The 17,691-nt window shown below is 46.1% G+C and overlaps 1 protein-coding gene across 5 annotated transcripts in view; it reads right to left on the reverse strand.

The window, feature by feature from the left end:
- Positions 1-17,691, reverse strand: part of tulp3 (TUB like protein 3) — a 41,724-nt gene that overhangs the window by 12,974 nt on the left and 11,059 nt on the right. For 3 of the 5 annotated variants that reach the window (XM_072672452.1, XM_072672450.1, XM_072672449.1), the window contains exons 2-3: positions 15,624-15,665; positions 13,503-13,554 (exon numbers count right to left, since the gene is read on the reverse strand). In XM_072672452.1, coding sequence (XP_072528553.1) covers positions 13,503-13,554; positions 15,624-15,665 — 94 coding nt within the window. Of the gene's footprint in view, positions 1-3,139; positions 3,482-13,502; positions 13,555-15,623; positions 15,666-15,798; positions 15,988-17,691 lie in introns of those variants that run through there. The other 2 variants (XM_072672451.1, XM_072672453.1) reach the window with 2 other exon arrangements.

Consider the following 17,691-nt stretch of genomic DNA (forward strand, 5'->3'; position numbering starts at 1 on the left):
GTGGAATTCTCTCACCTCATGTCACTCAACCCTCAAACCCATTGCCCCCAAGAGCACAACAGGCTAGAATGCTGAGAAACTGTGAAAATGTATGTATGCAGGCTCATTCAATTAAACATGATCATCGTCTTCAGAATTATTGCATTATTTAATGTTAGCATGATGCAAATGAAGTGAGAAAATGCCACATGCGAGCATTACAGAGTTTTACCCTATAGCAGAGGTCACTAAGGCAGATGCTGTCCTATCCCGACCTGGACCTATAACTGATTCGGTGGAGCACTGCGACTTGAGCGAGGAAATTCACATGGTGTGCGCTAAAAAGTCAAGTCATGTCAAGTCAAGTCATTTATTTGTATAGCGCTTTTTACAACTGTTATTGTCACAAAGCAGCTTTACATAATTAGTAATTAGTATAAGACAGAGACAAAAAAAGAGAAAAAGAAAGAGGAAAGGTGGAGCGTAGAAACCAAGCTTTTATTTGGGGCAGCCATGATTAGTGAACGTAGTCAGTGAGGTCAACGTTGCAAATGCATCAACTGACGCATTGTCCTATTATTATTATTTTTATTATCATCATTATTTGTTTAAGGAATGTATCTTATCAGATTTCAGAAATGCTGCAATTCAAATAAAAATGCATTTTCCTTACACAACTATGTAATTGCAGCCTGCATAACTTCCATTAATGCTCCAGTAATGCTCAACTCCATTCAAATAATGGCAGAGTGACTCGATTATGAAAGAGATTTCCACAGAGAGTTTCCAAAGACCCAAGGCATTGACAGGCGTGTTTAAAATTAGAACAAAAAGGAGGTTTGACACTGAGAAAAGTGTCAATGGCTCACCACAGCAGCACTCTTTCACGTGAAAAGAAAACACATAGGCTCTATTTTGAAAGATGCACCATCAGGAACAGCGAAACCACCGCAAGTGTCTATTCATGTGTATTAGAATTGGTAGGGAAGCATTTTTAAAACCTGCTGTCCTTTTAGTTGCTAAATACACTCGTTACACACACGTCTGACTGCTACCCTAGAATTTCTATTGAAAAAGAGAATAAGAGAAAATGTTAAGGCTAAAATCTATGTTTCTTCATTGATTGACGGTGCAAGCGTGTGTGCTTTGGGCTTGATGGGACATGTACCATCTCTAATTATTTTACATTTCTGCCATTTGTACATCTCCTTGTATAGGGAATGCCATAAAGGCATCTAAAGGGGTCTACCTAAAAAGTAGAAAAGACTTGTCTAGGAGTTTGAAGCTAAAAATGCAGGATTTGCCAGTTTAAAGCTACAGTTTGAACCATTTAGGTGAATTATTCATTATTATTAGTCATTAAATAGTTGTTAGTGGCAGCCCTGCTTTTGGAAGCAGTGAGCCCTATTTTACAAGAATGGACATACTGGTACATGTTTATTCTGGGCAATTCGCCGCTGAGTCCAGCTGCCTTTAACTTGAGCAGATAATCACTTGTTTCATTCCCGGTTTGGCCGTTATTAATGTAATTAGACTACTAAATGTACCTGAAAAATAGTGGAAAACTCTCCTAAGACCTTTCACTTGACTTTGTGCTCTCAGAGATAAGGCTTTATCCTCTAAACAGGTGTGATTTGAGCTTAAATTAGCTGGACGTTCCTGGCTACACATCGCTGTTCAATGACTTCTTTGGTCATTTGGATGGATTACTGTTGAGTCCAGCTGCCTTTAACTTGAGCAGATAATCACTTGTTTCATTCCCGGTTTGGCCGTTTTCCTATAAAATCAGCCAGGCTGCAGAATGTTTTGCCACTCAGTCCGACTAAAGAGGGTTGTGTTTAATCAGGAACTTGACATCAATGCATAACCCTACGATTTAATACATTGCGAGCTATTGCGATACTGTAAATAACAATACACTGCACTTTTCAAAATTACATTTTAAGAAAACTGTCATACTATAAAAACACATCATCATCTGTATAAAAAAACATCTGAGTAAAAAAAAAAAAGTTTACTTTTTATGCAACACTGCTATCTAGTGGTCTGGGTTTAAACATAACACAAAATGAACCAAAGTCTGACACCAATCTTTACATAAAAATTTTACAGAATTTTTCAGAATTGATACAGAATTGCAAACATAATATCACGACACTCCAGTGTATCAATATTTTCTTACAGCCCTAATTAAAACTACATTTATTATCAAATTGAACTGAGTCACTTATCTTGGACAGGCCGACCTATGGGAAATCACAGAGCACCTTTTACAGCTCCGACCCATTCATGAATTCTGCCTGTTCAGAGTTCGGAGCTGATGCGGTTGTGAAGTAGGGCTAAAAAGGTGTGCAATTGGGCTGACTTTACAAGAAAGCAGCACTTTTGAACCATTAGTCTGTACGAACTAAACCGGTCACAGGCAGTTTTATTACTTTGCCCTATTGGGGCATTCAAAGGGTGCTGCCATGGTTACAAACGACCGACAGGGATCACTTGACAGTTGCTCATTAACGAGTCGGACTTATCCCTGATTAAATATGCAAATGAAGACAGAAGGTCAGGATGAATGGGTTCGGAGCTTTTAGAAGCGCCTAATCTAACCTAACTGGATGTTCGTCTCTAAATTTAGCTCATCACTAAATGTAACTAGCTAAAGCAGGGCAGAACGGCAGAGCAACAGGACCACATATGTTGAGGCTGAATCCCATGAGAGAAAAGTGCAAAATAACAGTCGCACAGGTCATGTCCTGGACACACACGTGCACACCCACAAACACACTCACACACACACACTCTGACAGATCACAGATACTCTGTAATTTTGAATCAAGCTACAAGAACAATCTAATGGAAATCCCAGATGAGTGACAGAGCTGAAGGCTGATCTCTTTAGTGTGGCACTCAAAAGAGAGTGGAGAACAAAAGCCTTGTCAGGACATACACACACACACATACTCAGATGTTATTCCTCTTAGCTCCAGTATAGAGTCCAGTACAGTACACACACAATAATGCCTCTAGTACCACCATTCTGTGTGTGAAGATCATTTTAAAAGCTTTCAAAAAATTGATGTAAAGGTTCTTCACACTCATTTCTTTCACAAATACCGCATCCAGACGAAAGCACGCACATTGAGATTTAGAGAAGTTGACCCACCATGTCGTTGGGCATCGTGTAGAAACCAGACGAGCTGCTGTCAGCGCAGAGGGCCGCAGAGTTACCAACGTCACTCTGTACTGCCACTCAGTCCGGCCATGCCTCTGTCCATCACATCTGGAGTTCCCTAATCATTTCCAACACTACTCTACTGCAACTCTTCCCTCTCTCTCTGTCTCTCTCTCTCTCTCTCTTTCTCAGTTACCCCCACACAAGCGTGTGCTCGTCACTACTGCTGGCTAGCACAAGAGAGTTGTGGTGCTGGCGATAAAAGAGAACTGCTACAGAAAGGGAAGTGAGCAGAGGTCAGATAAAAATAAAAAAAAACAAAAACAGACAGATGGAGAGACCATTAGAGAGAGTAGGAGAAAGGAACTAAGTGAAAGATTGAGAGAATGCGACTGTAGAAGGGATGGCAACCTCTGACGGGCTGTACCACATGTACAACACAAGCAGGGGAGAGCTACGATCATCTCATAGAGTGGCTTACACCATATGTCCTCTATCCAATCAGATGAAGAGAGCTGAAATATTCAAAATAACCACAAAAACACACCATAAAAAGCCATACAGTGATGTTCAACAGTCAGATGCAGCCTTTATTTATTTAATTTCCAGACTTCACAACTTTGAGGGGTTCTTTTTCAGTAAAGGTAGAAAATGAATGTTTAATAGATAATGAGACAGAAGCCTCAACAACTGACTCTAATATCAGAGCTTTCAGTGTTTAGTGACTTCGCCTTTTTACACCCTCATTCTTTTCAGGGGACTTGCTTTCCATTTATTAGAGAAATCTGCAGGAGATATTTACACCCTTCCAAATGTCTGTCTTACAAGTATGCAGCACTTCTTGTCACTTGTCACTTCTTCTCTTTTTGACCTTCTTGAAGCAATTGGGATCTTATATCCCTTGAAATAGAATGAAAAACATTAACTCTTTAAAGCCTAAATCATTCAATAATTACTCTAAAAATCTCATCAAACAAGACAATGCCACCAGCTGAGTTACCTGAAATTGCAGACTATGAATGACATAAAGTCACCCAACAGTAATGTGAAAGACTAGTGGAGAGCCTGCCAAGGCATGAAAGCTGTGATTGGCAGTCAAGGTTATTTCAGCATGGTGATTTTTGAATGCTCTTAAAGTTTTAAGTCTTAAAGATATTAGTTCTGTGTTGTTTCAATTTAATAATAACTTCTTTGCATTATAATTATTATAATCATTTCTTTGCATTATTTGGGCAGTTTTTGAGCAAATGTTAATTTCCATGAACACACTTCCTATAAATAGTAAAACCAGAGAAACTGATAATGTAGGGTGGTCTCTTCATTTTGTCTAGAGCTGTATATTAATGACCAATTATTTTAAAGCTGACATTAAATAACACTTCTTTACATAAAAGGCTTTTAATTTGTATGTTTTTTGATACATCAGGTTACAGGTCTTTCCCATTTCCCACCCCACACATCCATAGCTCCCCCCTAGCACTAGCAATGCTCCCTAGACTAGGAGGGTAAGCACTCTAATCTAGGGCTGCAACAACGAATCGATAAAATTGCTAATATTCCATTAATTGTGATTTGAGTTCATATAGCCCAGCTTTTTTTTACCCAAAAAGCCTACCATAAAAGACAAACCAGTGTGTTACATTCTTCAGCACCTTCAAGGAGTATTTATAGATTTTCCTGTATCACATGGCCTACGTTCATTCATGTCTCTTAAACAAGGACATGTGGGTTTCTGCCACATACGCAGATTCACCCATTTACAACGCGCATACACAAAAACACGCTGGCTATTACGTATCCGTCAACAGCATGCATTAAAACGCTCAAAGCACTGCAAAGCGGCCACTCAGCAAAAATATAAAAGCATAACCACAGAGATGACATACTTTATGCTGTGTAAAAAAGGTTTGGGAACTTTCTAAACATTGCATAGGAATGTAAAACGGTATAACTGCTTCTTTTGAAACTTCACTTCAGCCAAATTGACCTTGGGTGCCTAAATATTTGCATACAACTGTACAAAAAAATCAAGGAAACCCATAACAGGTGAATCCAAGCATGTAGTGGTGTCAAGAAGAAGGTCCACTCTCTTAGAGACCTTAGGGACATATAGACGTGACCCTCATTTTAATGATTTGAATGGACTGAGCGAATTTAATTAATGTGAACTGGTACTGAAGTTTTACTCTTCTGCAATTTACTCACCAGAAAGTAGAATTTACTGGAGGGTAGTCTGATAAACCTGTTATCTGCATCCAACAGGTACAAATAGGTGGAATTAACCACGTAAAAAGTGAAAGAATAACCCCACCAATTTGTACAGAATTCCCTGTAGTTTCCGAATAATACGCCTTAGTGTGTAATAAAATGTTAAGGGGTTACAGAGAACAGTGAAAGACCCAGCTTTACATAAACAGCGGAAGCTGGGTCAAGTTCAATGTAAACCAAGTAAGAGATAATAAGTGATCACCAGAGTTCTTAAACGGCTTCAGAAGACAGTCTGTTTATGCACATTAATCTGAGAAATGCTACAAAGCGCCTTTCACAGGAACCACCGGCCAGTTACTGTGAAGTGAAAAACATTATCTAAATTTAGAGAAATCCAGACAACTGACAATCTACCAAGACCTAAAGGTACAGGACATAGCCCTCCCACTGACCTATAGATCTTCAAAGGAGTCTCCAATAAAAGCATGGTTTGCTATACATATGTGTTCTCACAAACCTAGGTGTGCCAAAGGTGGAGCCCTACGTCAAACCACAAGCCGAAGAACATACTTTCAACCATAAAGCATTGCGGCTAGATCTTAAACCTAAAGTAGAATCAAATTAACTACATTTCCACACAGCATTATTTTTAGAGTTGCTCAGTCTTGGGGGCCTGGGCTTGCTGCCACTGAGCTAACTATGAAATCCACTTGAGCTGAATTTGAGCCCTACAGGTGAAGCTGAACTCAACAAACAAATCTTGCAAGAAGCCTCTGAGGTTCTTGCCAAAACCACAAGGGCTTAACATCAAGAAGCTTAACGTTTTAAGACAGAGACTAATACCACACCTAAGGCCATTAATAAGAGCAGGAGATATTGCTTAGTGTTAATTCATCAATAATTCACCGCTCATCCTAAGCGAATAGGCAATGGTAGTGTTAAACGTAAATAGCAGAAACGGAAGCCAGTGATAGATTGTGATAGATTAATTATTCGGGTGCAATTTTCACATAAATGGCAGGCAATATGCAGGCTAGTGTAATGGGGGTGCTAACTTACAGCGGGGTTTGAACCCAGGCCGCCGTGTTGGAGGGCCGGCGCGCTACTAAGTGAGCTACCACGATCACGTGACCAACGGGCCCAAGTGCAGAGTCTTTAATCTTAGAACAGGCAAAATGGAAACGAGAAATAAATCACCGGGGACTCGAACCCAGGCCGCCGCGTCACGATACCGACGCTCTGCCGCTTCACCAAAGCGGCAGTTATCGAAGCGGCCAACAAAAGAAATGTAAAGGGGGAGACGTCGCGCCTAACGCGAAATAAAGGTGGGAAAACAAAGGACGCCAGGGGAGTACTGGCTACCTCTTTAACTCTAGAGGAAACTACAACTGAAGGGCAAAAAGGATCTCCCAAAAGAAACAAGAAAACTGAAAAGTTACAGGGAAGACAGACACCTGCCTTCCTCTGTAACACGAGTGTATGTGTGCAAACACACACACACACACAGAGACACACACACCAGGGAAGACAGACACCTGCCTTCCTCTGTAACACGAGTGTATGTGTGCAAACACACACACACACACACACAGAGAGACACACACACCAGGGAAGACAGACACTCCTGCCTTCCTCTGGTACACGAGTGTATGTGTGCTACACGCACACGCACACACACACAGACACCGGGAGACAGACTCGGGAGAGACACACGAAGGGGAGTGACACACACTCAGCCTTCCACTCGAGACCCATAGACTGACACACAGACACACAGACCACCAGAGTCAAAAGATCCAGCAGCCGGGCAACTGGATCTGTGTGCCTATATAGCCTACTGCCCAGGTGTAGGGAATTGGGCTCAATTACTGGCTGGGGTGACTCGAGGCCTCCCCCTGGTGGCAGGGGGAGGCCTTGCCCTAGAGCCACCCCTTACAGGACCCCCCCCCCCGAGGGGCGGCACCCGACGTCCCTAACCCAGCAGCACGGTCCCGACGAAACGCCCGGATGAGCTCGGGGTCCAGAATGTGGCGGGAGGGCACCCAGGACCGCTCCTCCGGGCCATAACCCTCCCAGTCCACCAGATACTGAAGCCCGCCCCAGACCCGACGGACATCCAGAAGGCGCCTGACCGTGTAGGCCGGCGCACCGCCAACCGTACGCGGGCCCGGCGGATCGACGGGACCCACGGAACACAAGACGGGCTTGAGGCGGGACACGTGAAAGGTGGGGTTCACACGCATCGAAGGGGGAAGGGCAAGGCGGTAGGCCACGGGGTTGACCTGGCGAAGGATCTTGAAGGGGCCGATGTACCGAGGCGCCAACTTGCGGGGAGCACCACGCAAGGGGCAGATCCTTAGCCGAAAGCCAAACCCGCTGCCCAGGACGATAGGTCGGAGCTGGCCTTCGCCTCCTGTCCGCATAGCGCTTCTGAGCAGCTACTGCAGACAGGAGGGACCTGCGGGCTTTCTGCCAGGTTCTCCGACAACGCCTGACCATCTGTTCTGCCGACCGAACCCCGGCTCCTGCCTCCTGTCCTGGGAACATGGGCGGAGCGTACCCATACTGGCACTCAAAGGGTGACATTCCCAGGGACGAGTGCCAGAGGGTGTTGTGTGCGTACTCCGCCCAAATCAGTTGGTCAGACCAGGTAGAGGGCGAGGAGGAGGCCAGACAGCGAAGGGTGCGCTCCAGGTCTTGATTGACCCTCTCTGTCTGGCCGTTAGACTGGGGGTGGAAGCCAGATGTGAGGCTGGCCTCTGCCCCCAACAGTCGGCAAAATGCACCCCAGAACCGGCTGGTGAATTGGGGCCCACGATCTGACACAATGTCGGAGGGGAGTCCGTGAACCCGAACCATCTGGTTGAGTACTAGATCCGCTGTCTCCTTAGCTGACGGCAGCTTTGGGAGAGCCACAAAGCAGCCGGCCTTGGAGAACCTGTCCACAATGACTAGAATCACAGTGTTGCCACGTGATCGGGGCAATCCTGTGATAAAGTCAAGGGACAGGTGGGACCAAGGACGCGTGGGGACAGCCAGAGGGAGCAGCAGACCAGTGGGCCTGGTTCTGGGATCTTTGCATTGGGAGCACACCAAACAGGAAGCTACATGAGCACGCACGTCGCCTTCCATGCCGGGCCACCAGAATCGCCGGCGCAGAAGTTCGAGCGTGCGTGTAGCTCCTGGGTGTGCTGCCTGGGAGGATGCATGGCCCCACTGAAGCACCCGTTCCCTTACAGGCCCGGGTACGTATAGTCGATCCGGGGGGCCCACCACCCGGATCAGGGTCAGTGAGGTGGGCCCGTTTGATCGCATCCTCCAGTCCCCATCGGATGGGCGCCACAATCCGGGCCTTGGGGACTATAGTCGTGGGTGTGCTTGATAGAGGAGGGGGCTCCCACTGGCGAGAGAGAGCATCGGGCTTGGTGTTCTTCGAGCCCGGTTGGAACGATAACACAAAATCGAACCGAGTGAAGAACAATCCCCACCTGGCCTGGCGCGGATTAAGACGTTTGGCCTGTTGGATGTAGGCCAAATTCTTGTGATCCGTCCAGACCAGAAAGGGATGTTTTGCTCCCTCAAGCCAGTGCCGCCACTCCTCTAAGGCAAGCTTAACCGCCAATAATTCGCGGTCACCCACATCGTAGTTCCGTTCAGCCGGGGAAAGGCGGTGGGAGAAGTAGGCGCAGGGGTGCAGCTTTTGGCCAGGACCAGACCGCTGGGAGAGAACTGCACCCACGCCTACCTCAGAGGCGTCCACCTCCACGATGAATGGAAGGTCCGGGTCGGGCAACTGGAGAACTGGGGCCGTGGTCAACAGGCGCCTTAGAGCATCGAACGCTTCCTGGGCCTCCGTGGACCAAACGAACCCCCCTGACGTCTTCCTCGTCAAAGTGGTCAAAGGGGCTGCCACGGAGCCAAAATTCCTTACGAACCTTCGGAAGAAGTTGGCAAAACCCAGGAAGCGCTGGACAAGGCGCAGAGAAGTTGGCCTGGGCCAGTTTTCCACGGCCTTGATCTTGGCCGGGTCCATGCGCAGAGTGTTGTGGGACACAACAAAGCCCAAAAAGGAGATTGACTGCGCATGGAACTGTGATTTCTCCAGTTTAATGAACAGGTGGTTCTCCAGGAGCAACTGGAGAACCCGCCGGACGTGGGCGACGTGTTCATCTACGGATTTACTATAGACAAGAATGTCATCCAAGTAGACGTACACGTACCTGTCCAAAGCCTCCCGGAGGACCTCGTTGATGTACCGTTGGAAGACGGCGGGCGCATTCATCAAACCAAATGGCATGACTAGGTTTTCGTAATGCCCAGACGGAGTGATGAACGCCGTCTTCCACTCATCACCCTCTTTGACCCTGACCAGGTTGTAGGCACTGCGCAGGTCCAGCTTGGTGAAGATGGAGGCCTGCTGCAGTGCCTCAAAGGCTGAGGTCATGAGGGGTAACGGGTAGCGGTCTTTGACCGTTATTTTATTGAGGCCTCTGTAGTCAATACAGGGCCTCAACCCTCCATCCTTCTTCCCCACAAAAAAAAAGCCAGCCCCAGCCGGGGAAGTGGATGGCCGGATGAACCCTAAGGCCAAGGCCTCCTGGACATAGTCCTCCATTGCCTGACGCTCTGGTGCCGACAACGAAAATAGCCTACCCCTGGGGGGGGTGGTGCCAGGGAGGAGGTCAATAGCAATGTCAAAGGGTCTGTGGGGGGGCAGCAGCTGGGCCTGCCGTTTACTAAACACCTCCCGAAGGTCCCAGTACTCCTTTGGGACTCGTGAGGAGTCAAAACCTTCGGGACTGGTGTCAGTACCCACAGTAACCCTAGGAGTCTTGAGGCATGAGGACTGACAGACTGGCCCCCATGCCAAGACAGACCGGGATAGCCAGTCCACATGAGGGTTATGACGCTGGAGCCAAGGGAACCCCAGCACCAACTGCAAGTCAGGAGCACTGATAATGAAGAACACTATCAGCTCGGTGTGAGGACCGACTCGCAGCGTGAGAGGGTGGGTTTGGTGGGACACCACCCCGGGCTCCAGTGACCGACCATCTATGGCTGCTATGGGCATGGGCTCCCTCAAGGGGACCAGCGGCAGAGCCAACTTCCTGGCGAGGCCGGCATCTAAAAAGTTCCCTGCCGCTCCAGAGTCCAGAAAGGCAGGCAGGCGGACCTCAGACAACCCTGACACTAGGGTGGCATTGAGGAACACCCCCTGGGCCCGAGGGAGAACTGTCAGGTCCGTCAGTGGTCTCCCCTCCCCTGGCGGACGTTGGCGTTTCCCAACGTTCGGGGCACGCAGAACGGAGGTGTCCGGAGACCCCACAGTAGAGGCACCTGCCTTCGCGCATGCGGGCCTCGCGCTCCTGCCGTGGCAGGCGAGTGTGCCCCAACTGCATGGGTTGGACACCACTGTCGGGAGGCTCTTCTAACCCCCGAAAAGAGCCTGAGACAGCAGGGGGGCCATGAGGAGCTCGAGAGGCCTTGCCACTCCGCGCCCTTCGCCTCTCCTCGAGACGGTTACCAACCCGTTGGGCCAACTCAATGAGCCGATCGAGGGAGGCGGGAGGGTCACGGTAGGCCAGCTCATCCTTGAGCTCCTCACTTAGGCCATGGTGGAAAGCCGAGGTGAGAGCGCTGGCATTCCATCCGCTCTCCGCCGATAGCGTGCGGAATTCAATGGCGTAATCAGCCACCGACCTTTTTCCCTGACGCAGGTGCAGGAGGCGGGACCCCGCCTCGTCTCCGCGGACAGGGAGGTCGAAGGTTTGTGACAGAGCCGCCGCAAACCGGGCCGCGGAGGCACATACATCAGGTTGGTACTCCCACACCGGGGTGGCCCAGGCTAATGCCCTACCGGTGAGGAGAGAGATGATATACGCCACCTTAGCACGCTCAGACGGAAAGCGTGATGGCTGCTGCTCGAATGCCAGCGAACATTGGAGGAGGAACCCTCTACAGCCTCCAGGTTCACCAGCGTAGCGCTCTGGGGTCGGTAGAGAGGGTTCAGCACGAGGCACTACGGCTGCTTCAGCAGCTACGGCTACTCCGGCAGCCACAGCCTCCTCCTGGGGAGGTTCAGGGGGTTGCTGGACAGTGAGCTGAGCTACCAGAGTTGTCAGACCCTGCAGCTGAGAAAGAATCTGCTGCAGGGCCTGCTCATGCCTCCCTACAATTGCCCCCTGACTAACTAGAGCAACCTTTGCCTGCTCTAGATCAAATGGCTCTGCTGGGTCCATGTCGTTGGCTGGATCTTTCTGTAATGGGGGTGCTCACTTACAGCGGGGTTTGAACCCAGGCCGCCGTGTTGGAGGGCCGGCGCGCTACTAAGTGAGCTACCACGATCACGTGACCAACGGGCCCAAGTGCAGAGTCTTTAATCTTAGAACAGGCAAAATGGAAACGAGAAATAAATCACCGGGGACTCGAACCCAGGCCGCCGCGTCACGATACCGACGCTCTGCCGCTTCACCAAAGCGGCAGTTATCGAAGCGGCCAACAAAAGAAATGTAAAGGGGAAGACGTCGCGCCTAACGCGAAATAAAGGTGGGAAAACAAAGGACGCCAGGGGAGTACTGGCTACCTCTTTAACTCTAGAGGAAACTACAACTGAAGGGCAAAAAGGATCTCCCAAAAGAAACAAGAAAACTGAAAAGTTACAGGGAAGACAGACACCTGCCTTCCTCTGTAACACGAGTGTATGTGTGCAAACACACACACACACACAGAGACACACACACCAGGGAAGACAGACACCTGCCTTCCTCTGTAACACGAGTGTATGTGTGCAAACACACACACACACACACACACAGAGACACACACACCAGGGAAGACAGACACTCCTGCCTTCCTCTGGTACACGAGTGTATGTGTGCTACACGCACACGCACACACACACAGACACCGGGAGACAGACTCGGGAGAGACACACGAAGGGGAGTGACACACACTCAGCCTTCCACTCGAGACCCATAGACTGACACACAGACACACAGACCACCAGAGTCAAAAGATCCAGCAGCCGGGCAACTGGATCTGTGTGCCTATATAGCCTACTGCCCAGGTGTAGGGAATTGGGCTCAATTACTGGCTGGGGTGACTCGAGGCCTCCCCCTGGTGGCAGGGGGAGGCCTTGCCCTAGAGCCACCCCTTACAGCTAGTGTATACATATATTAATCAGACATTACATAGAAAGTAGAGTTTAGGTAGTGAAGCCATTTTAAGCTTTAATACTACATAAAACATCCCTTTAAAAAAATAAAGTACTGAAATAGTTTAAAAAAATTTTTAAAAAATACATTCTCCAATAAATAAATGAGTTGTAGGGTTTATTGACATGAAACCAGTTGATTTACTTATCATTTTAGCTCAGTCCAGTCTTTCGATAAAAAGATAAACTCCATAATCAATAAAACAAAAGTTTGCATTTAAGGTTTTGCTTGATTGATTTTTTTTAAATTTTGGAAATCCAGGGCATGACCAGACAGGCAACGTTATATTTGTGATATGCAGCATTTTCCCATACCCAGATAATTATATTCAATTATATTAATTTTTTAAAGATTGTTTTTTATAATATCAGCTGTCTAGGAATGTTTACATACATATTTGTTATTATCAAATCTAAAAACTACCCTTTAGAGTAGTAGTGTAGACATCTGGAAGACATGCTGAGCCCTGTTTGCATTGTTTATGATTGCTGAGTGTTGTCATACAGAGTTGTCATACTACATAGCTACATCACTAAAATGCACTATATGTTACATCCTAGCTAAATGAAACACGGTTCTAACCCATGGTCATGAACCATACCTATCAGAGGAAACTGACACTGTAGCCAGTGCCCTCTGTATGTACATACAGCTTCATCATCATGACCACTTTGCTGGAGAAGGAAAACCCATCTTAACTTCCCATGGAGGTCAATGTGAAAAGATTGTTATTCTAACCAGTAAGAATTTCTACTGGTCTGTTCATTGTGCCATCATAACATAATATAATTTGTAGGACAGCTGGTGATTCCTTAATATGTGAAACAATGAAAAACAAAAGTTACAGGGTTTTGATCTGATAGCTAGTCCTATTATTATTATTATTGTGATTATTATTATTATTATTATACTGTGCTTAATGTCTTGCTCACCTGCTTCTCCAGCTTTTGCTGTCTGAGGCTACTGCTGTCATCATCCAGGGAACTGCAAACACATTAACACTGTTATAGATTCAAATAAACAGACAAATGCACAACAAGTCCAGAGCAATACAGCACTACACACTAGCCACTAGAGGCCACCACAAAAGCCACCCTTACACAACCTGTTAGCTTCAAAAACGCTGTTCTGAGACGCAAGACATAGCAGAGGGGGATCTTTAAGAAGGTGTACGAGTGTTAAATATATGTATAAAGGTGTTAAATGTTAATAAGGAGATGTGTGTAAGTGTTATGGACTATTTGCAGGTGTTTGCACATTTTTTCTTAGTTATAACAACATTTTTTTGGACCAGATGGTTTGTCTAATATACTGTGAACAAACAAAAAAAAAAAGCCACTGAAACCAGTTATAAATAATAAGCTAACCTATACGTTTAAGTCAGACAGACAAACCTGTAAAGGTTACTGAAAGGTTATTGAAGGTAACTAGGGAAAAAAAAAGACGCATTACTGCATATTCAGTATTCAAAAATATCCAACACCCTTAGATGCCATCAGGTTCGTCTAGATCTACATCTACATTCACACAGACTCTTACAGCCAGTATATAGGAAAAAATTTAATGTAATGTAATTCATTAATTAATGCTTTATCTGTTGGCAGATCTTTACTCCTGTATTGTTTGAGTTTATAAAGTAACTATATGGTAATGTTTCTCCCAATCTTTAGGTTTTCAGCACGCTGAAGCAGGTTGTCTTGCAACATCTCCCTGCATTTCTCATCCTCTATCGGTCCTTCAGTTTTAACAAGATGTCCACTCTCCACTGAGGAACAGCATCGCCACTGCATGATGCTGCCACCCCCACACTTCACCGTTGTGATGGGGTTTGTTGAGGAATGGGCAGTGTTAGGTTTCCTCCACCCATAACGTCTTGAGGTTTGACCACAAAGCTCTATTGTTATGCTTTGATGTGGTTTTTTTGTCTTCAGTAACGGCTTCTTTCTAAGCCACACCCCCACTACAGGCTTTTGAGGAACAGTCTTGTCTAGGCAGCGTGTAGGTGGTGCGATGAAGCTTCCATTTCTTAAAAACAGTGCTTGCTGGGATATCCAGACACTTGCATATTGTTTCTATGTTTGAATGCACATTTCTTCACAATAATAAAAAATAAATAAAAAAATAAATTTTTATTTACAATTTCAATCATTTTACCAATCAAAAAGAGCAGAGTCAGCACAAATAGCATTTTTGTTTTTATCTCAACATAAAATGTAGTCATTAATGGAAGAAAATGCAAATAATCCAGTGCAATTTATTTGACCTTTATGGTAATATTATACTATGAATCCTAAATAAATAAAAGAGGGCCTGAGAACTGGATCTAAATAGAAGGTTTAATTTCATTTCATTTTAAATAAACCAGGTAACTTAAACTCAACATAATTCATCCAAATAATGTTCACACATTTTCAGTGTTTAAGTCAAATAACCCCGCTCCTTCATTTTTTGGAGCATATTCAAACACTGAGATCCAGGCATGGAAGCCATCCGCTTCCTGGGACATGTATGGGAATGCAAGATTAGTTAATTTTGTCACGTGACTGCTTCGATTGATTACTTGCAGTGTATCCTCCTACAAGAAAGGCTTCTTGTTTGCTGGTGTTTCTGCATGGTAAGATGCCATAACTGCTTTAAAGTACAGCTCTTCGCTGCTTATATTCATAAAAAAAAATTTAAAACAATAAAAGGATGACTCTAGGTCCTACCATTTCGCAAAAGATCATGCAGAAATGTGATTTTGGAAATCGTGTAATCCACGATCCACAGCTTGCATGGAATTCTTCTGTGTGAAAGCAAAGCAGTGATAATGAGCCCCTCCCCCAAACAAGCCCTGAATCGATCCTGGGTGCTGACAAGTGTGAAAACGTCCTTAAACAGGGGTCTACATAACGAGTGCTTAGACAGTCCACCACAGATCCTGACTGCTTCTTTGAAAAGGACTTGAGTGCAGAGCATTTTCCAGGAAATGGATCCTGTGGGGCGCACACTAATCGAGCAGGTGAGGTGTACAGGTGAGGTGAGTGTAGCGCAGAGTTGCGCGTCAGTCTCACCTGGCAGTGGCGGTGGAGGTGAAGCTAGCCGAGCTGGAGGGTCTTTGTTCCCAAGGGTGAGGACAGACAAACACAAAATGGAGAAACACAAAATTGCAGGAGGTTAGTCAGTCATGTGGAAGCTGCGGTCAGTATCTGGCGTCACTATCACAGCAGCACGGAGATTCCCCGTTACCTCTCGCTCTTCTGCAGCGAGTACAGCATGCTGCTCTTCGAGGTGATATTCGCACTCCTCTGTGAAAGCACACGGCTAGTGAGACGCGTCCCGACCTAAAACTGTGCTGTATAAATGTTTCATGGTGTGTGTGTCTGAAACAGGCAAGGTGACAGGACACACAGCCTTGCTGGTGCGACACCTACTCCAGTAACCATGGATACCTACGTCAACACACTGTGCTGATCAGCCTCTATCCTCTAGCTTTGATAGCTAGCCACACACACACACACACACACACACACACACACACACATATATACACACACCTCAAACACAACAGCACCCTTGAATCGTCTCACCCACATACTGCCCACCCTTCACCCATTCACTCATTGAATAACACGCTCAGCAATGTACAGTCCTTGTACATTCAACTACACACACTCTGTCTCTGTAAGCCGCACCACAGTATCATCCACTTCAGTAAGCCACCGTCTCACACACACACACTCAGCTGTACTCAGAATTAATTGTGTTCCGTCTGAACAAAACTACTGCTCCTTCTCTGAGCAGAGGTGATATGCATGATAATGGCAACATGGACGGTTTCTATTAAAAGAAACACTGCATTTTAGGACTGGTAATAGAAAAAGGAGAGGAGGCGAGAGGCGAGGAGAGGAGAGGTGTGGAAATATTATAAAGATAAAAAGAATAAAGGTGCAGACCAGGCTAGTTAGCACCTGAAAACGGCTCTTGGCATCGTTGAATAATGAAAGTTCAGTCTATGGAACTGGCATACAGTGAACCTCAAGCACTAGCTGTGTCCGAAACGGCACCCTACTCACTATCCCCTACATGTGACAATCCCATATGAAACAATATATATGTATATATGACAATAACAAGGGTAAAAAAAAACAATTGTATGCAAAACAGGGGGATCTGAAGACAACACTGCGGTATACTGGTCAGGGCAGTGCTGGGCAATATGACCTCAAATCAATACCACGATTAACTGAACCTCAATTTTACCTCGATAACCATAAATGAATGATGGACTCTGTATTTTCCTTCAGAACAAGTTGCTCGAGTTGCTCGGTTGGCTTGGTGTCCGTTTGAGTTGTCCGTGTCCTCCATGTTGCCTGGGGTGGAGTTACGTGGCGAAACATGTGGTAGTAAGTTTTTAAAGGGGATAGTACAGGAGCACACACAGTGAGGAAAGTATTAACAGTAGGGATGGGCAGTATGATCACAATGTAGTAGAATCACAGTATTTTGTCACAAGATTTTGGATGACGCAGACTGTATGATATACGGTCAATTTAACAGAATAAAAAAATTTATAAAACTGCATGGTGGCCTGGGGGTCGCAAGTTAGAATCCAGAGCCATGTCGCTTGAGTCTCCCATGAGTGTCCGAAGTCCGCTAGCACAATTGGCTGTGCTGTCTCCGGGTAAGTAGATGGCGCTATCTCTTATCATCACTCTTAAAGTAATGCTAGCCAGCACAGGCGTCTGTTAACTAGTGTGGCAGAGCTGGGGACCCAGCTCTTACCTTTGCATGTATCGGAGGAAAACTTAAGTCCTTACTCTCCTAGTCTAGGGAGCATTGCTAGTGTTAGGGGGAGTTCAGAACTGGTGGGAGAGACAAATAGGAAAATCCGCCCCAAACAATTGTAGAAAAAAACTAAATTATCGACATGGTCAAGACAAAGTAGATAAGAGAATGTCGGCGTCTGATTCATTCGATCAATGTGTTTTTAAGAATCGATACAGTATTCCAATATCACAATTCTTTGATATATCGAATATAAACAGATACCACGTTTTATATGGGAGCTCATTGCTGGGCGACAGCTGCTCTTTCAGCAGCTAAACCCACGCAAGCAGACGTAACTCAAAAACCCCCAAT

Source organism: Salminus brasiliensis, chromosome 2, assembly GCF_030463535.1.
Source record: "Salminus brasiliensis chromosome 2, fSalBra1.hap2, whole genome shotgun sequence".
In the NCBI taxonomy this organism is placed as follows: Eukaryota; Metazoa; Chordata; class Actinopteri; order Characiformes; family Bryconidae; genus Salminus; species Salminus brasiliensis.